The sequence below is a fragment of the Meriones unguiculatus genome, chromosome 4 (assembly GCF_030254825.1).
Source record: "Meriones unguiculatus strain TT.TT164.6M chromosome 4, Bangor_MerUng_6.1, whole genome shotgun sequence".
Lineage (NCBI taxonomy): Eukaryota > Metazoa > Chordata > Mammalia > Rodentia > Muridae > Meriones > Meriones unguiculatus.
In genome coordinates this window covers 85995875-86017140 of record NC_083352.1, presented here as the reverse complement: position 1 = coordinate 86017140, position 21266 = coordinate 85995875, and the positions used below count along the sequence as shown (strand labels likewise).

Genomic DNA, 21266 nt, shown 5'->3' with positions numbered 1-21266 from the left:
TGTGAAATAAAGAAGGTAAACATGATAGCTGGGATCAGGAACTCTTGCATAAGCTGATGACTTATGCCAAGTAAGATAATTAGGAAGTACAGCATCGAATAGACTGTATTTGCAATGTTGGGGGGGGGCAAGGTCAGCAGAGACAATGTTGGAAAGAGAACATGGGATATCTCAGAGACAGCTTCCTAAAGACTGACAGCCACAGTTCAGGAGGAAGAGTTGGGGCCCCCAGAAACCTCAGGTTTGACCTCTTCAAGGCGTGGGTTCATCCTCCGATGGGCCTTGCCATATCTGCTCCTGGACAGGGACTCAGAACTAAAGTTCTCTTTGTCCTCTCCCTGGGGCCTCTGGGAAAGTCTTGGGTTGGTCTGGCTCACTACCATCCCTCTAAAAGATGCTTAACTTATGCAGATACTTCTTTTCTATGTGATTAATTTGTGCACACCCCCAAGCACCTTAGCTTCCTGACCTCTGTGCTCATGCTGTGGGCACCGGATCAGCAAGCCTTTCCCAGCAGGATCAGGGTTGAGAAAAACTGGAGCTGGAAGCTGGGCAGCACCCCATGCTGGGCGCTCACCAGGGAGACACTTCCCCATTCCTCTGGGCATCCTTTGATGAGTGAGGAAGGCTTGGGTCTCATCCTAAGTTCTTAAGTACTGGCGCTTTTGAAAATCTATTATGCAAATCTCCCTGGGATGGAATGCACTCTGCATGAGGGTGGGTCACAGGTCTGGCCCTCATTGAGTCCTCAAAAGGTGCAGCAGCATTTGGATCATGTTTTCCTTAAGGGTAGGGTTGAACCTCGCTGAGCATGTTGTGGACAGTGCTTTTCCTACAGGTAAGTGATGGAAACAACTGTCTTTCCTCCACAATGGGGGAAAGCAGGGAGCAGTGAGTCCTCCTTGGAAGGTGTCTTGAGCATCTCAAGTCACTGTGAGCAGCAGCCACGTCTTGTCCTTCATTTGGAGTGGACACAGCCAGTGAGGCCCACATTTGTGAGAACTCTCTGTCATCACACCAGGCACCTTCACCGCTCAGCTGGACCTCCTCAAGGACAAAGGCTACCTGACTTGCTCTGTCTTAAGAGACCTGCACAGAGCCCATTTGATAGCATCGCTGACCCTGAGCTGGCCCTGGATTTTAGCCTCAGATGTATTGTGAACTCCTCACGCTTCTAAAGTAGTGTAGAGTCTCCGGGAAGGATTGTCTGGGTCAGGCTGGCCTGTGGGCATGTCTGTGTGGGGTTGTCTTAATTGAGGTGGTAGTCCCTGCCTCCCACCTCCCACCTTCATGCTTTGGCCCCTGAATTCTATAAGAGCAAAGCAAGCAAGTGGACACAGGTATATTTCTTTCTCTCTGCTCTTCTGGGGTTGTGATATGACCTATCTCAAGCTCCAGCCACTGTGCCCTCCCCACAGCAATGCTCTGTAGCCTAGAACAGTGAGCAGAAACAAACCCTTTCTCTTCCTCAACGCTTTTTGCAATATTTTATTGCAGCAAGGGATGTGGACTCATCCCCTCTGGGCATGTTCTCTACAGTTTGGGTACAAACCTGAGTCTGATGCCCACAACACCAGAGAATGCAGCCTTAGGCTTCCACTAAATAAAGAGCATAAAGAAGAAATAGTGGTGGTAGTGGCAGCTGGGGGAGCCACAAGGCAGACAGATATTCTGTGGGTAACTGTGGGACTAGCCAAAGCCAAGGAGAAGACTCAAGAACACAGGCTCTTTGAGACCATATCATATTCTAATTGTGAGGGAGGTGAGGAGACTCTGAAGCCCTTGGTGCCCTGAACATGACCTTAAGCCAAGCTGAGGCTTTGGATAGATCTTTAAACTCATTACCAAACGCCTTGAGGGACAGGTATGCCCATTGGTGATTACAAAAACAGTTCATCTTGGCACCCTTTGAACATATCCATCCTTGAATGAGAAACTCCAAAACACATGAAAAATTGATACAAAAACATACCCCCAAGGAGGATATTAATGATTCATAATTAGACTGGCACTGACTCTGATTGTGGAATGTTCAAACTAGAATTTAGGATAACTGATTGACATGTTAAAGGCTAGACAGGAAGTGACAACCAACATAGAGAGCGGATGGGAAATTTTTAGCAGAGATTAAAGTCATAAGAAAAAGGAAATAGCAATACTAGAAATGTAAATGACAGCAGCAGTTATCTTGATTTTAAAGATTTATTTTGTGTGTGTGTGTGTGTGTGTGTGTGTGTGTGTGTGTGGCCAAATAATAGGTTAAAAGGAGTGTTTGAAAGGAAAATAGCCAAAATCACAGATACCAGACTTCAAATCTAAGGAGGCCATACACCACAGAGAAGAAAACCACAAGCAAAGCTTACGCTGTTCAAAGCTGACAAAGAGAAAACCCTGTTAGGTGGCCAAAGCAGGGTGGCAGGGCCAGGCTGACCTGCCGTGGGGAATCCCTAGCCTTGGTTTTCATCACCTACCATCTAAAATCAAGTCTCCCCCGGGGAATACTCACTCCGTGGTCAGTGGTGCAGAGCATGTAGCCTGCTTCTTCACAGAGGCTGATGGGTTCACAGGGGCTGACAGTGCTATTTGTGTCATCTCTGTCTTTACTGATTTTTGTTACTGAGAAAGGTGTGTTTAATGTCAAAGTCAGTGGTGCAACTGTGGTTGTACCGACTACTCCAGCTCCATTACCTTTAGTGTCCTATACGATTAGGCTCTGCCCATACATACCTATGTATTTGTGTGTATGTGTGTTTCATGTGGGTGTGTGCACGTATGCATATGAGTGTATGTGCATGACTGTGGAGAATAGAGGTCAGTATCAGGTGCTTTCCTCAGTAGTTCTCCACTGCATTTTTTTGAGGCAGGGTCTCTCACCAAATGTACAGGCTTGGGGCTCCTCATGTCTCTTCTCAGTGCTGGTATCACAAACGTAGCATGCTTCTCTAAGGGCCTGGTGATCTGCACTGAAGTCATTATGCTTCTTCGGGAGGTTCTTTGCCGACCGAGCCATCTCCCAGGTCTCTTTCTTCATGAAGCATCTCTTCTTATTTCTAGCAATCATTTCTGCAATACCCTTCTTGTTGGGGGTGTGTACCGACTCCCCGGTTCAACCTCATTAGGTCTTCACGGCAGATCTCTCTATCTTTAGTGTCCTCATGCTTTTAGACTTACAATGGGTTTCTTGTACAGACTGTGCTTGGACCCTGGTTTTAGAAAACAAATCTGTGATCAGTGTATTAATTCCTGCACCGAAATCGTTCATATTTAGAATTATTATCTGTAGGATTAGAATGGAAGGCGCCGTCCTGCTGTTGTCTACTTTCCCATCTGCTCTCCGTTTCTCTCCCCCATCTCTGCTGCCCATCTGGCCAACTGAACATTTTGTCTCAATTTATCAACTTACTGTTTTAATTTTTTCATAAATAAAATATTTATGCTGAGGATGTAGCTCAGTGGCAGGATGCACGCTCAGCAAATGCAAAATTTTGGGTTCTAGCCTCAGCATCAAGATGTGTACAAAAGAAAATGAAGATGTGTTTTATGTGTTTCCACCACAGCTGGTATTTGCAATATGTGTCAAGGAATCTGAACGTGCCTTTAGGTAAATACTGCTTTAAATGTATTAATATGTAGCCCATGAAATCTGATATTCCCAATTACTCCTTCCCATATGCTCTAGTTTGCCATCTATTTTATATTTATTTCAGATGTGAACATATATTGCTATTATTTTATGTTAAAGAGCAATTATGATTCTGAAAAAAATGTTAATTTTAGGCTTGTTTATCACTACATTTCTCATGCTCTTACTTCTGTGTGTAGATATGAATTTCTGACCCATTTTCCTTCTCCTTAGATGTTTCTTCTTTAACATTTTTTCAAAGTCTTCTACTTTTTAATTTTTAATAGCCTGTATGTGTGTGTCCCTGTGTATTTATTGTATATGAGCGCAGTGTCCAAGAAGGCCAGAAGGGGGCGACAGATCCCATGGAGATGGAGTAACAGGTGGTTGTGAGGCAGAAGACTTGGGAACTTGGATCCACACACTCAGGTTAATCACGGTGTCATCTCTATGGTCCCACCCGTTAACATGTCTCCAATTAGCTCAATTATTTAGCAATTCCTTTGGGTTTTGTCGGGGGGTCGGGGGGAAGAAACACTTTTTAAAAGTTTTATTTTTGATAGGCTTTTTTATCAGCACAGATTTGGAACTTAAGTTAATTTCAGAAGTGAACTGCTGCCATTCTACTTTTGTTTTGCAATGCGGGCTAAATGTGCCTGCCACTGTTTTGCAGTGGGCGTGATTTCCAGTTTCACTGCAACAGTACTCTCTGCTTTCACTCTCTGTCCTTTTCCAGATTTTATTTTTTTCTTTCAAGCCTTTTTCACTACGCAGTTATTTATTATATAACTATATGATTGTATTAATTATGTATCTCTCTCGGGCCAGCTTTTAAAATAACACGAAGGTGGGTCGTGTCTGGTTTTGCTCTGTGTTCAGCACCTAGGATAGCTCCCGGGTCTCAGAACCAGTGTTTGTTAAACAAAGGGGCCTTTGATTTTTATTTTACAGATGAGATATGCCTCAGGCAGAGAAAGGTTATATGGTAACAGAATACGCTAGGATTCCTAACTTGATTTCTGGGAGACTGCATGAGTGGAAGACGGAGCTGGAGAGCCTAGGTTTCTCAGGGTCCTTCTTGCACGGTCTTAGCCTGGAAGAAACCAAGAGAAAGCCTGGCGCCACCATATAGCCAGCGAGGCAGAAGCAAGGACTGAATTTGAAATCATGATAGAGGAAAGCAGGGACAAGGGTGTGGACCTTGAAGTGTGTGCACTAGAGTGTGTAGCCTAGGAAATGAAAGCCACCTGCTGCCAAGCCTGACAACGCAAGTTTGGTGCCCAGGACCCCCATGATGGAAGGGGAGAACTGAACCTCACAGGTTGCCCTTTGACCTCCTGTGTGTGTGTGCACGTGTAGTCACACATCAAAAGCAATATGAAAATTAAAAATCAATAAACAAGCACCATCCACACCCCTGCCGAGTCTTAGTGCATTTTGCAACATGCAGGAAGACCTGCAAAGTATTTTGTTCCCATGACAACTGATCCTCTGCCTGCTTGAGTCTGGGATCTCTGGACTTCTCTGTGAATATCCGGGAGAAACGTTCTCTCTGACTCTGTGGTGTAGGTGCAGTCTCCGGGTTGGGAAAGGTCGCGGCAGAGCACCCGTTGCCTCTCCCCTGTCTGCAGCCTGAGGAACGGCAGGCTGGATGCAGGATGGTAGGCTCAGGCTACATCCTCTCCGTACGATGTAGGAGGATGAAATAAGCGGCTCCCAAGATTCCCCAAGGAGCCATCACCATGTCGCAAAGTCCCCCTCTGTGTCTTTTATCCTGGGATAATGGAGTTGCACAAGTGTAATAACTTGACAGTAAAAATATTAACCTCTAAAGGCAGCTTTCACAAGATGACATTTTATAAGCTGTTTTACACACACTGGAAGATGAACGTGACACAGCTCAGTCTTCACCCCCGCCCCCAATCTCCATGTTCCTGGCCTCTGCTCTCCTTATATGACGATGAATAGCGCTTGGTTTCCGATGCTCCCCTTGTGGCTCAGAGAGCCCTGGAGGTGCCATTTAGATGAATGATGGAGGGTGGAGAGGTAGCTCAGCAGTTATGAGCACTTGCTCATAACTCTTAAAGAGGACTCCACACCAGCCTCCAGCACTCACATGACAGGCCGAGACCATCTGTAACTCCACATCCAGGGAAGCTGATGCCCTCTTCTGGCCTCTGCAGGCACTGCACCCATGTGGTGCACCCCCATACATACAGAGGAAACACCACCCACGTAATTATTTTTCAAAGATAGATGATTGATGTGAGTAGGGATTTGGATTTTACATCATCATGTCTTCTCTTATTTTCTCCATGTTGTAATCTCAGTTCCTAGTCAAAGGGGTCGGACTGAGCACTGGAATTCCAAGGTCACAGATGTTCAGCATCGGGTCCCTATGCTTCAAGCTCTGTGTCTTTTCCTGGTGTGTTTCCATCCATGACATATGAAATGAATTTTATTTATTTTTAGTATGCGTGTGTGTGTGTGTGTGTGTGTGTGTGTGTGGTCCAGTTTATGTTGTGTGTATGTGGTCTGGTCTGAAGTGTGTATGTGTGTGAGAGGGATGGAGTATGGTACCCTGATACAAATCTGGTAACTCCACTTGTATCTTCTTATCATTGCTCTGTGGTTAGAGCCTGCAAAGTCTCCTGTAGACACTCATAAAATCTACAACAGGTTATTTGAGTGAAAATACTCTAGCTGTTCTGCACCAGAGTCTAGTGATCATATTCTGCTGTGTTCTGGCATGCAGTGTCTAACCTCCCATCATCCCCATCCCTGAGTAACTGAAGTCAGGCCTGAAGCCCCTTTACTACCCGGTCAGACCTTGGCCATCTAAGGTCCCCCTTTCTCCATGGCCTACTGCTCTGAACAGCAAATCTGTCCTAAGCTGATCGGAGGCTGTTTTGGGGTGGCGGCATTTTGTTGTAGCAGAGCCTTTATTCTAGATATCATTCCTTCAACACATTAATAATTTGCAAATAGGGCCTGGGGAGGTGGCTGAGTCAGTAAAGTACTTACCCCATAAGCACGAGGACCCGAACTCAGTCTTCAGCATCCATATCGAAAACCAGGTATGCCTGTGGTCTGCCCTCTGGGGAAGCAGAGACGGGAAGGTCCCAGGGCCTCACTGGCTGGGCAGCCTCATCAAATCAGTGAGCACCCAGTGTGATGAGATGCCCTGTCTCAAAACATAAGGTGAGCGGCACTTGAGGAACCACACTTCAAGTTGACCCCCAACCTCTGCATGGACACACACAACACACAGGTGACGTGCACCCCCGGCCAGTCCTGCCGCATCACAGCTTCAGTCTTCTCATCACCAATGAAATCACAGGTTCCACATATTCTGTGATTCCCCGTGGTTTCCAGCCCTCCTTCCTCAGTCCCCGCCTTCAACTTCCCACAAAGACACCTTCCTGATGGGGAAGGAGAGCACAGCACTTTATTTGCTTACCCAGGAGGTGGGCAGCGAAGCCGGGAGCTGACAGGTGTGCGAGGCCCCACGGCAGGCGGTGAGCCGGAGACCACTGTGAGACACCGCCACCTCCGCTGCAGCCCCCGAACCTGCAGTTTACTGTGTGCAGGATTAATTCCGTCTCTGTTTCTAGAGCACCCCGCAGGCTCTTAGCCTACCAGCATCTTAATCTAGTGCAGAGCCCTCTTGGAATTTTTTCAGATGTTCCACTTTATGGCCGGAACAAAGCGTTTTCTTAGAAACATTAAAACCTTTTATGCACCTTCAGATGTGGAACAAGAGTGGGATAAGGTACCCTGGGGCTTGATTAGTGGTGGTTTGAGCATACAAGAAAAGGTAAGGTAGAGAAAACAGTGTTCTCCCAAAAGGCGGCTGACGTTACACAACTCTGCTAAATTACATTTATGGTTTAACGTGTCAGTATTTTGTAACCCAAAACAGCTTTCCTGGAGTCTATCTATCAGTTATTTGTCACTAATTAGTGCCTACAAATTACTCTTTGTACCCGTCCTGCTCTTCTGGTGCCTCATAAATCGGAGCTGTCAAGGTTCATGAACTTCTGCTGGTGTCAAGATCTGCACACGAGGTGTCTCTTGCTGATGTGTCTCTGTGCTCTTGCTCTCCCCGCTCCCCCAAGGTCTCCAACACCTGTGATTCTATCTTTGTGAACGGGAAGGAGATGAAGAGCAAAGTGGGCACGATCGTGAACTTCACGCACCAGCACTTCACTTCCCAGGTGGAGATCACCGTCTGGGTGCCCCGGCTGCCACTGCAGATCGAGGTCTCAGACACAGAGCTGAGCCAGGTCAAAGGCTGGAGGATCCCGGTGGCTTCCAACAGGAGGTGAGGAACGGGAGACCTGCTTGTCAGTTAGAGGCTGCTGGGCCCCGGGAGGCAACAGCGGAAGTGCGTTGCCATCTTCTGGGTTTGGCTTCCGGTAGTGTATGGCAGTGCTCTGGACTTGGGCTCCTGGTGGCTCTGACTTGGATAGTCACGAACAGTTGGATGTGAGGAAATTACATCCAAGACAATACTAGCAGCAACAGTGGTGGTACTGGTGGCCTCGTAGAGTGGTTTCTAGGATGCAGGAAGGTGATGTGAGGTCTAAGAAGTACCTAAACAGCCTGGCATTCAGAACATAACTGCTTCCCACTGTTCGTTGCACTGTCCATCCTTTCCTTTCTTCCTCACTCATTCCTTCTTTCCTGACTGTCAGTCACAGAGAGAGGCGTTGTGTGGTTAAAAACCACGTGGTTGAAAATGAGACTGCCTGAGTGTTAACCATGGTTTCTCCCAGGTACAGCCACATTGACCCCATGACTTCACCTGCATATTCTTCAGTTCCCGCAACTCTAAATTGGGAACAGTAGTATATAAAAAAAAAACCCAAACCAAACCAAAACAAAAAAAAACCCAAAAACCTCCCAAGGATGCAGTGAAATGACGTGTTCTGCAGGGGGAGGTCCTAAAGTCAAACTCTTCTCCAGGATCCCCATCTGCTGCTCATTCAGATGTAGCAGTTTGATGGGAATGTCCGCCACAGGCTTATGTGTTTGACCACTTGGTCCTCAGCAGGTGGTGCTGTTGAGAAGGTTATGGAACCTTTGGGAGGAGGAGCCTTGCTGGAGGAAGTATGTCATTGTGTGCACTCTCTGCCTCCTGGGTATGTGTACAATCTGATCAGACTTTTTTTTTTCTCCTGGTGCCATTTCTTTCTTACCATCACCATGATGTACTCTCTCTCTGTATATATCTCCCTGGAACTGTGAGACAAAGTCAAGCCTTTCCTCCTACATTGCTTTCTCCCAGGGTATTTTATCACAGCAGCAGAAATGAAACTTGAAGTCTAGTGAAGCACTAATCTAGCACCATGCCAAGGAGATGTCACAGATGCAGTTACTGCCAAACCAATCTATATTAGGATGTGGAGATGATCTAGGAGGGCCAGGCCCATCAGCCGAGGCCCTTGAAAGAAGAGCGTCCCATCCAGCTACTGGCAGAAGGGCACTGGAAGTCTGAGGGTGAGGACCCCTTGACAGGGTGGTCATCTTCACTTTGAAGATGGACTGAATCATGCACCATGGAAAGTGGGTGGAACCTTTAGGATTCAGGAGAATTCTTGTTCATCAGCAGTCTCCTCATGATGAACACAGGGTAATGGGTACCCAATATCACTGTAGAAAATGATCACCATAACACCTTGTACCAACCGACCCACCTGTCTAGGTGTGAATTCTTCCCCAGCAGCTTCAGGCGAGAGCCCAGCTGACATCTGATTTCAGCTTCTGACTCTCTATGCAGAATTCCTCCTTTGAGCCCGGTTGTACCATGACCCACAAAACCACAAGCAAGCAAATGAATGGTGGTGTCTTTGTAAACGGTGAGGTTTGTGGACATTTGTTATACCACAAAGGAAAGACCAGCTCTTGTTACCCAGCGTTGGGGGGCAGCTGTAGCTCTCTAGGGAGGGGTTATCTGGAAGTAGGCAGTGGGCAGAGGGTGGCCTTTGACAGACTTTTTGTAGACTCCTGGGTGGTGAAGGTACTGACAATGAACTTGACTGAGTGAAACATTGTGGGGAAGCTCCCGTCATCCGGTCAGAAATAAAAGTCGTCCATGGACAAGAGTGAACTTGGCAAACACCGCTGGTGAGTGTTCAAGAGCGGGGAAACATGGATACTTATTTGGCCACTACAGAATGCCAGTGTGCCACGTGACATGCTGCAGGAACATAGGAGGCAATGAGGCTGGCTATGGAGCTGTGATTCCCAGGCAGAGTGTTGAGTACGGGCCTTGGATTTTTACAGTTAAATGCTAGAGGAGAGAGAAATGGAGAGAGAAATGGAGGCAAGAGCTCCACTGTAAAAAGGGCAATGGGTACCCAATGGTATCAAAACAATCAACTTTCCCAGATGACAGGTGATGGGAAAACTCAGACATGCTCTGAGACATGAGCTCAGGAGGCCACAGAAGCCCAGGACTGGACTCTAGGCTCCTCTGAACTAGGAAGGACATACACAGTGAAGTGGTATGGCCTGAATGGGTGACACCTTCCTTCTGCTTCCTTGAACAAGGAGGGAGACATTACCCGTAGAGAAAAATCAGCAGGGATGGAATGGGAACTATAATGTCAGGGGAAACACCACTGAGACCATAACACCCCTGATGGCCTCTAAACCCCAGACCCTATTGAAACCAGAGCTTGCGTGCCAAACCAGAACATATTAACTGAAGTGGATTCCTATAAGTGCCAGCGGTTTTTAAATCATAATATCCCAAACACGTGCATTTCAATATTGAAACCACTTGTTACCTTGGGGAATGGGAGTTTTGGCTACAGAATTATAAGTAGCCTCAACATCACTGAGAATGTAGGCAGTCCCCGCAAGGAGAAATAACTAGAGAAAAACCCCAGTGGATAGTCTCAGTGGAAGGGTGGCAGAATAAGGCCAACGAACCCAGGGATGGAAGATAAAACTCAATCTTAAATGACACAGGAAACCAGCTGGGTAGATCATCAGGGATTGTGGGACAGTGACAAGATGTCTGCAGTTCCTGGAACTAGCATCTAGGGAGAGGACAATGGCCGTGGGGCTGGAGTGCATGATGAAAACTGACCAAATTTGGCGAAGTGAAGTATGTAAATATACAAAGGCAAACATCCGAGGAAACCAGCAACAGGACACACTGAGAAATCTGCATGATGGCATCTCACAGTGACATTTTCTGAGAGCTGGAAACAGAGGAGGGGATCTTAAACATGTCAGAGAGCCACACTGATGATTAACACAAACTGTCATAGTGTGAATCTCTGGCGTGTTTAAGATAGCCTTTCAGTTCTACCCATTTAGTTAAGGGAAAATTTACATCGCTAGCCCAGTATCCCTTATTGTAAAGTGCATTTGATCTAAAATGCAATACCAAGGAAGCATGGATGCGTTACTGAATGCTGCCAGTGTTGTGTGGGGCCATGTGCGTTTCTTCTCTAAGGGGGATCAGCACGTGTGTGGAAATCATGGATGAGACTCAATGGACCAAATGAATACTGTCTCTGTGAGGTGTTCGGAAGGACTGAAAATAAAACTATAAGAGCCTCTCATCATTTATTAGTTTTTTTTTTCCTTCTTGTTGCTGTGACAAAATATGTGACAAAAGCAGCCTAGGTGGGGGGGGGTATTTTCACTCATGATGGGGAAAGTTTGGCAGTGGGGGCAGGGTGCTGCTTGTTCGCATCGAGGGAAATCAAGAAGTGGTGCTGGCTGACGGCAAGGTTGTGCCGGAAACTGTAAAGCTTCCTCTGGAACCCTACTTCTCCAGCTAGGTTCTAGGTTTCACAACCTCTCCAACCCTGCTGAGAACCAAGGATTCAGACACACAGCTTGTGCGGGATATTTCACATGTGATCACAACAAGTGTGCCACTCTGATTTTAAATGCTATATCCTTTTGTCCCCAAAAGCCATTTTTTTTTCTTCTCAGTAAAGATACCTTGTCCTCTCTTTGGGAACCTAGAATTGCTCCATGGCCATGCTGGCGAGTTTTTATATACCTTCCTATGTTGTTCTCAGACCTTAAGGGGGACAGTGAGTTGTTTCAGAAATCAAGGACAATTGGGTTCAAGTCTGTAGTTGCCAGTTGGCTGGCCCGCTTGGTGAGCGCTATGAAGCTTGGCTTGCCCACAGCCACTGTGAGGAAGGATGGAATGGACCTAGAAAGGGAGAGGGCTCACGTGGGTGTAGCCAGCTGGGCCTGGACCTCACCTCTGCAGATGACCAGTTATGTGGCCTTCATTGAGGAGCTTCTGCCCTCCCCATCTTGGTTTCCTTATCAGTAAGATTAAAATAACAGTGAATCTTCAGTCTCTGGGCCCTTGAAGGTTGAATGAGTTAAGTTTGTGTGGCCATGGTGATGTCTGTCTGTCTGTCACAGGGGGCAGGACTCATGACAGTCTAACTCAATGCACAGGGATGGCATCTGTCACTCTGGGAGAATGGGCTGTGGTCCGTCTAACTGTGCTTGCAGGAGTCATTGCGAATGCTGCTCCACCCTTCCTGACACGGTCTCGGTCTCCATCCCCAGAGCAGCCAGCAGCCTGCAAAATCCTCCCCTGGGAGGCCACATGGCAAGCTCTTTTCGAAGTTTCTAGAATCCAGACAGAGAGGATTTTTCTGGGCAATCTGTTGGCAGTTAGGGGCCAGTAGAAAATGGAAGGAGGGGAGGAGGAAGAGAAAGAGAGAGACATGGACGAATGGGTGAATTCATGCCTTCATTGGATGAGTGAATCCACCAGTGGATGAGGAAACCTAATACAAGAAAACCTGTTGCATTTCCTTTGACAGGCAGGTTGAGTCAAGGGCTGGCAAGGCTTCCAAGGAGGAGTGTTAATCTGTTTTGCTTCCTTTGTGCTCCAGGCCCACACGAGAGAGCGATGACGAGGAGGACGAGGAGAAGAAAGGACGTGGGTGTACCCTGCAGTACCAGCATGCCTTGGTGCGCGTCCTCACCCAGTTTGTGACCGAGTCACCTGACCTGGGTCAGCTGACCTACATGCTGGGTCCTGACTGGCAGTTTGACATCACTGACTTGGTAACCCAGTTTGTGAAGGTGGAGGAACCAAAGATCGCCCAGTTACAGGATGGCAGGATCTTGGCAGGGCGGGAGCCAGGCATCACCACTGTGCAGGTATTGCTGGATGGAGTGGGTGTGAGGGTCTTTGACACTTTCCTCCAAAGCCGGTGATTGCCCGGGGAACTGCTGTCATCCAGTGCTGTGCATGCATGGTATGTGTGCACAGCACATATCGGCGTGTATCGCTTTACGCATGTTTGGCCTGTGTGCAGGGAGCTATTCGCCAAGCTCAGGCAACACTGGCAAGAACACAGTGTTTTCCAGACAAACAGGGAAGATGCACACGTGAGCTCAGTGGTTCAAGACTGTGCAAGCTCAAGCCAGATACAGTCCCAGCATGGAGGGAGTAGGTGGGCATGAAATCCATGCCCCAGCTGAGGAGCTTTTGGCACTGATAGCTGCTGGGGGAGAGTCTGTTTTCTCTACACAGGTGGCCGCTGGTAAGCCAACTTCAGTGGAGATCACATACCAAATGGTATGTGGCCAGCACAAATGAAAAACCAAATAAAGAGGACACGAGGTTGGATTGGGTGGGAAGAGGATAGATCTGGGAGGATGGGGAAGAGATGAATATGATCAAAACAAGTTGCATGGAATTCTCGAAAAGGTTATTTAAACATTTAAAAAAATCCTTTTGTATTTCAGAGGCTAGAAATATATATCCTTCACCAGAGAAGGCTAAATTAAATACACACTACCAGAAATTACTTTCTTTGAAATGAGAGCTTTTAAAAATCTCTAAAAGACTTTCATTTTTTAATATTATGATCGCATGTATATGGGCACGAGTGCCACAGTGTGGGGGTATTTGGAGGTCAGAGGACACCTTCTGTGGAGGAGATTCTTTGGTTCCACATGACTGTGTGTTCTGAGGATTGAACTCAGGGCACCAGGCTTGTATAGCAAGCACCTTCATCCACTGAGCCATCTTGCTGGCCCATGCCAAGGGGCATAGCAGAGTAGACAGTAGTAAACTTCCCAAAAGTTCACTAGAAGGGATGTGCACAGAGAGCCAGTCTGAGCATCACTTCATCAGAGACTGCCATCAACCCAGCATATTCAGAAACTGCTTAATAGCTATTGAAAATGCCCTGCTTCTATACCTATCATCAGGGTAGAAAAATTTGGTGAGGACTTCTAATCTGAAACCTTCTACCCCTTTTCCTCAGAATATATTTCTAGTTATTGTCATATACTAAGAAAGAGGTAGTCAATCTCAATTGTTTTCAGTCCATGCTATTGAATGACCACAGACCCACTTAAACATTTGTCGCTGTGTTCCTTTACCAGAACACCAGACCGGTCGCGATGGCCCTGTCTGCTCAGGAGTTCAAGTTGGTCCTGCGGGGCAAAGTCACATGCATTTTTCCCTTGGTTCTCAGGTCCTCTCACCTCTCTCTGACTCCATCCTGGCTGAGAAGACAGTAATTGTCCTGGATGACCGAGTCACCATCACGGAGCTGGGTGTACAGCTGGTGGCTGGCCTGTCCCTTTCTCTGCAGCCTCATAAGGCAGACAAGAAGGCCATTGTCTCCACAGTGGCTGCCCAGGATGTCCTGCAAGCCCCGCAGCAGGTGAGAATGCTAGGGACCTGTGTTCTGTGCGTGAAGTCAGGTCTACCCTCAGTAATGGCTCCTTGCACAGGGGCTGACAGAGCGGCATAGCCAGGCCTGGCAGCTCTCGAACCTCCTTCTGTCTCTGAGAAAAGCACTCAGGGCTTAGCTATGTTTTCCCATGCCCTTTGCTTCCCCGTGGGTTGATCTGGGCCAGGCGTGGCTCTCTACCAGAACATAATCAAGGGGTCTCCTGTTCTCACTCATGCCAAACATCAGAGAAGGTGATTTTTTTTTTTTTGAGGCTTGCAGACTCCATTTCAGCTACTTGAGCAAGAATGGCCAATTGGTACCAGATTGTCTTGTTGATGGCAGGAATTGTCAACTCTAAAGCTCCCGTGTGTCTTAAATCATGTACAAAACATTTATTAAAAAGAGACAGGGGCAAGGTGTCATTCAAGTGAGCCAGCCCCACAGCACTTCATTTACCAAGGACTTCCCCCAGGAGTGGTTTTTGCTGTGCCAGCACAGACTTCCTGATAAACGGTGTTCAAAGTGGCATTGTCTTGAAAGGTAACCTGATTAGTCACATCTGATATTGATTCAGATAAATCACCCAAATCTTTCCTAGTGTTTCCACAAAGGTCAAAGTCACATTCTGTGGGAAGACATGCAATAAATTAATTTACACTTTAATGTCTTCATCAAAGTGCATCTCATGTCAGTGGGGTTATAGTACACTAATGATACAAAGTCAAGGCCTAACAAGAGCTAAGACCATCACATATGAAAATTCACCTCTGTCTGAAGATGCCAATAATGTCTGGAGGAAATCATGCTTGTAAGTTTGAAGGAACACAGTTGTAACACTTTGATGTGGTTTTGTTTTCCTTAGGAAGCCATAGTCAGTTCCTGGATCTTGTTCAGTGATGGCTCAGTGACACCTTTAGATATTTATGATCCCAAGGATTTCTCGTTGACCGTTTCCTCATTGGATGAAATGGTGGTGTCTGTCCAGCCAAACCTTCAGACCAAATGGCCAATTGTGGTTGCCGAGGGTGAAGGACAAGGGCCCTTGATTAAGCTAGAGTTGTCGATCAGCGAGGCTTGTCAGAAGAACAAGAGGAAGAGTACTCTTGCTGTGGGCAAAGGAAATGTCAAGGTCCGGTTTGAACCTGGGATGCATGAGCAGCAAGGAGGCAGCAATGACATTGGGGGAATAAACCGGGAATACAAAGGCCACCTCAGCAATTCCATAGAGCGTGAAGGAAGCCAGGAGCGAGCAGCCCAGGAGTGGTTCCAACATGGTGCATCAGTTGGCCGTGAGGACAGGACCAACAAAAGCACAACCCCACAATCTCCCATGGGAGGAAAGCTACTTAAAGGTGGAGCAGATGCCTTCACAAGCTTCCCCACTCAAGGGAAGTCACCAGACTCCAATAACCCCGGTGACCTCACGATGACCTCTAGGGGTTTAACAGATTTGGAGATTGGCATGTACGCCCTACTCTGTGTCTTCTGTCTGGCCATCTTGGTCTTCCTGATCAACTGCGTGGCATTTGCCTGGAAGTATAGACACAAAAGATTCGCAGTGAGTGAGCAAGGCAACATCCCCCATTCCCACGACTGGGTCTGGCTCGGGAATGAGGTAGAACTCCTGGAGAACCCCGTGGACATCACTCTCCCCTCGGAGGAGTGCACAACCATGATTGACAGGGGTCTGCAGTTTGAGGAAAGGAACTTCCTGCTGAATGGCAGTTCCCAGAAGACTTTTCATAGTCAGCTGCTTAGACCCCCTGACTATGTGTATGAAAAAGAGCTGAAAAATGAACCTATGAGTTCCGGCCCAAAGAGGAAGAGAGTCAAGTTTACTTCCTACACCACCATCCTCCCCGAGGATGGGGGCCCGTACACCAACTCCATCCTGTTTGACAGTGATGACAGCATCAAGTGGGTCTGCCAGGATATGGGGCTGGGGGACTCTCAGGACTTCAGAGACTATATGGAAAGACTACAGGACCAGATGTAAAGTCCTTTCTTAAGTTCGTATTCACCTTTATGCCTTCTGTTTTCTGAATGGTGGAACAGTGGGTTTGATCAGCAATAGGGGGTGACTCAACCAAGTGTCAGAGTTGGGAGTCTGGAGGGATCCTTGTAAGTGGGTATCAGCAGTCCGGAGAGCTTGGGATCAAGCTGGGCGATGCCTAAAAAAAAAAGTGGCTCCTGGGGACAGGAGACATTCAGAGGCAGCAGCCTAGAGGCAGACAGGACCCCACAGACACTGTTAGTCACCTCACCACGACCAATGGCCGTGTGTAATTGGGAACGTCCAGGATGGCGATTTTTCTATTCCTAGCCCTTTTAAAGCACAGTGGACACTCATTGCACGTGGCCTGAGTTCGGATCTCCGTGGTGGAAGATGACTGAATGTAGCTTCCTTAGCTGTCAGGAGTGAGGCTCATTGTTTTTATATACATCTGGACTCGCACCTGTTCTTTTGACCTTACATTTTTTGAGGGGGAGGGGTTGTTTTGGAAACACATAAAGAAGAGTTATGTTTGATGTTCCTATGAGTTTTATTCCTTGGGCCTCATCATGTCCTGCCATTTCTGGTTCTTCACACAGGATGTCTTTATTTTAATTGTAATTTTGCTGCTGGGGACAGTGTTTAAGAAACATATACTCATGCTTTGTCTTCTTCTTGTTGTTGGACTTTCTCATCTATCTCAACAACAGGAGTCTCACTGGAGACCCAGAAGAGAGGGCTTTTTTAAAACAACAAAACAACAACAACAAAAGAACATTTTACACGTGAAGTTTAACAAATATGGAGAAAAGTTGTGTCACAAATATCTGTTTCAATGTCTGCTTGTTAGTTATTTGTGGATCTCCTGGGTTAGTACTGACGGCAGAGAGACTCCAGGATCACAGTGTGGATGTAAGTCCTCTGAGCGCAATACAATGTATTATTCAAACTAACATGAAAAGGATTGGGGGACTGGTGAGATGGCTCAGTGGTTGAAAGTACTAGCTGCTCTTGTAGAGGACCTGAAGTTCAGATTACAGCATCCACATGGTGGCTCACAATCTTCTCTAACTCCAGCTCAGTGGGATCTCATGCCCTCTTTTGGCCTCTGTGGGTACTACACTCATCTGCATATACATACACATACTAAAAAAAAAAAAAAAGATAACCAAATGTTTTAAAAAGTCATGATTGATCTGCATGACAAAGAAATAAAAAAACACCTTCATATTAAACTCTCCACTTTGCAGATTTAAAAAACAATGTTTCAATTTAGCAATATATAGAAGTAATCTATTCAGTGACTGAAAAGAAAAACCTCAATTGTCACTTGGCAGAGGAGAAACTATCTCAGGCATCTTTTGGTAGAGAAAGCAATGATTTTCCCAAATTCATAATAATAAATGACCGTCCCTGATCCCAACAATAAGCTGTTACAAAAAACAATGGTATTAATTTTTTTTGCATAATTTTCAATAAAAGTGCTAATTTACAAGCATCATAAATATTCTCAAGAAAGGCAGTGATTTTGGCTTAGCAATATATGACTTTTTAAAAATCATGATGATGACATAACTAGAAAAGCAGACACTTGACTAGGACGTTTCATTGTGAACTCACTAAGCCATTGTCAGCCCTCAAAAATGGAATTTTTAAAGGCTCAGGGTGTGGGGGTGGTATCACTGATGTATAATGGCTGCTATCTGAATCTTTCAGAGGAGGCTTTTCTCATTCCTCTGCTCTCATTTTGTATGTGTCCAGGATGGAAACATGACAGCCAACCCTCCTGTAGATTACAGGGCAGCTGAGATGCTCTCCCTGCCTCTCCCACCCATGGCACTGCAATTTGTTTACAAACAGGCTGGGAGTGCAGGCACTATGTGGTGCCCTCCAGAAGTAGGCTCACTTGCTTCTTTGTTTAGAATGGCCCCTAAGAACAGAAGCTATTGGGATCCGTTGCATTTGACTAGAGGATGAAGCCAGGAGATGCAGGCATTGCATGAGCTTGGCTGACACTTCCTCCTGCTGAGAGCTCTCTAGTTAGCTAGCTGCTTCTGGAAAGGCTGGAGTGGGGAAGGTAGCCCCAAACAACCTGTGCAGGCCAGCAGAGTTATAGATAAGTCTGGCTCCTTTTATAAGGCATTTGAAGCCCTGTCTCATATCACAGAGATAATGGGATCTCATTTCTGAAAGTGAGGCGCCTCACCGGAAACAAGGGCACACAAAGCAGGCTTCCTTCTCTTGGTTAGATGGGGCCTTTGGCTTGCCTGTGACTTAGCAGGAAGTAGGCATTTGCAGGCTCAAAGTAGGATGGGGAGCTGACCGTGGTCCTGAAAGATGCCTCCCTGGATCTGTTAGGCACAGTGAATTGGCCTCTGTACATTTCACTGACTTTTTGTGTTAGGACACCGTCAATTCAGATCAAAGTCAAGTGGCAGGTTATGAGGGAAATGGGATCCTTTTAACACGTGACACACAGTTGCATGTATACAGACACACATAAGCACATGTATCCACATCACTCTGTGCGAGTACCAAGGAGTCACAGACTCAGTCATTTGATGGGAATCAAAAGAGGCTGCCAGTCATTCTTAGATCCAGCTGGAACAGGCCTCAGCATCACAGAGTCATGGAAGCATCTTGTGCTCTAAGTATCGCCTGTGGGTTATAAGCTGTGGCTATCTCACTTGATTTTCCACTAATTCAGCTATGATGTTTGTGCTAGCCTCTAAAACACCTGAACTAGAATTGGGGAGATGGCATAAACCATCAAGCCTTAAATCCAATTTCCCAGGGCCTTGCATTTGCTGGATTTCAGTTCTCATGGCTGAGAATATCCAAATTACAACTCTTGATAAATAATCTGAGCCAGAAACTCATTATCAAGTTCACCCCTTTGCCACAAGAATGGTGTTTGTGATTAGATTCCTCCTGGGGAAGTCAGGAGAGAGTAACAGGCTGTGAGCTCCTTTGCCAAACAGAGGGAGGTTGAGACAAGAGATAGACAAAGGTTGTGTGACCTGGAATATTTAGAGACAATGCAGTCATTGTTTCTAGGATTTGCACGTGGTGCTTTTGGGGTCAGGGTACAGGACTCATTAGGCAGGTGCCATCCCAAAGGACTGGAGCTAAATGAAAAGTGTGCTGGATTTGAGAGACTCATATTCAGTGCCAGCTTTGGCCAGAAGAGCATCCTGTAACTAGCGTCAGAAAACTGTCTGGCACACTGGCCAGGTTACATTCCCAGCACGGCAATTCTTAGCTGTCTAGGCAGAACGTTTCCTTTCCCAGATATGCATACAGGCAAGACATGCATGGATTTTATTTTACTTCCTTGGCCACACCTATTGACTGAAGTAACTTGTACCTCACTCATTTAAGCTTTAGGGAGCCATCTTTGGGTGTTCTGATCAACATTTTGTTGTTGTTGTTGTTTCACTCTTTGTGGGACTGACGAGAGAGCTCAGTCAGTAAAGTTTGCTGCATAAGCCCAAAGACTGGAATTCGATCTTCAGCACCCACATAAAAATCAAGGCATGGTGGTGTACACTTATAATCTCAGCCTGGGAGATGAAAACAGGCAGGCACCCAAGACTTCCGCTCCAGCCAGCCTTGCTGAATTGGCAAGTTCCAGGTCCCAGTCAGAGACCCGGTCTCAAAATGAAGGTAAATGGTGTCTGAGGAAATCACCTGAGGTGGTTGATACACACACACACACACACACACACACACACACACACACACAGAGAGAGAGAGAGAGAGAATTAAAAAGAATGGGGTTCTCAATGAATGAAGCTATATCCATCAGTGAGGAGTCCTCCTGTCCCCAGCAGTGAGCACAGGCAGTGTTTCTGAATCCTATCTTCAGCCCATTGGGTTTTCTACTCTGGTCATCTAAAGAGGGTCACATTTCTCCATTCAGGTCTCTGTAAATGACACCATAGATGGTTTGTAAACTGTACTTTTCTTTTCCATCAAAACCGTGTTTGTACAATGTGATGCGTCTCACCTGTCACATAGAGGAGGATGGTGGGACAAAGTTTTGTTGAAATACAGACAGCAGATATTTTTGTATGTAATATAGGCAATATAACGAAACTGTGAACGGTGTATTGGAATAAATACATTTACAAATAAAAGCATGTGAAACTGTAGCTTTTAAGTGTACAGACATCCAGCTCAACAGTATTTAAATGGATGATGGGCAAAGCACTGGGGCCTGACATTGAAAAATACACCAAGTTAGGAATTCTGACCTGGAAAGGACATTGTGGCTCATGCTGGGATTGTTGATGGAATCTTCCAGAACATTTTGATCTTACTCTTCATTACTTTCTGAATTTTTCCCTTCCCCACCCGACATTGGAAATATTTCGGAAATAAAATGACTTCATTTTTCAGCATAAAGGTATATTCTAATCACAGGGTAACTCATCATTTTTAACATGGAAATAAACATTTGAACATTCTTCAATCATTGTATTATTTGGTTATGTATTCTGTATTGAGTTTTAGCACTCATGTCATGGGTTATACTTACAGATGTGTTTTCCTTTTTTTTAATTTTTGGTCAAAAATTTCAACAGTCTTGATACAGTACTGCATGGACATGAAAAGAAAACATTCCCTATAAAACATTAAGTTATAGAAAGCCTTTACTTAAAAAATATTTTTTGAAATTGTGTGTGTGTGTGTTTATGCACATGGGTATGGTAGAGGCCAGAAAAGCTGGTGTTACAGTGTGAGTCACTCAAGGTTGACATTGGGGACTGGATCTATGTCCTTGGCAAGAGATGAAAATGCTCTAAACTGCTGAAGTGGTGTGTTTGTGTGTGATTTCTCCCACTCCTAAACCTTTATACATACACACACATACACACACATATATAAAGCCAAACCTAAAAACCTTGTAGGGCCTGAGAAATTTGTCAGTCTCCCTGCTGTGGGCATCATTTCT

The 21266-nt window shown here is 46.1% G+C and overlaps 1 protein-coding gene across 1 annotated transcript in view; it reads left to right on the top strand.

The window, feature by feature from the left end:
• Positions 1-20783, top strand: part of Tmem132b (transmembrane protein 132B) — a 238253-nt gene extending 217470 nt beyond the window's left edge. Inside the window, exons 6-9 of the mRNA XM_060382307.1 lie at positions 7741-7946; positions 12514-12784; positions 14113-14304; positions 15179-20783. Coding sequence (XP_060238290.1) covers positions 7741-7946; positions 12514-12784; positions 14113-14304; positions 15179-16312 — 1803 coding nt within the window. The 3' untranslated portion in view covers positions 16313-20783. The remainder of the gene's footprint in view (positions 1-7740; positions 7947-12513; positions 12785-14112; positions 14305-15178) is intronic.
• The last annotated feature ends 483 nt before the right edge of the window (positions 20784-21266 follow it).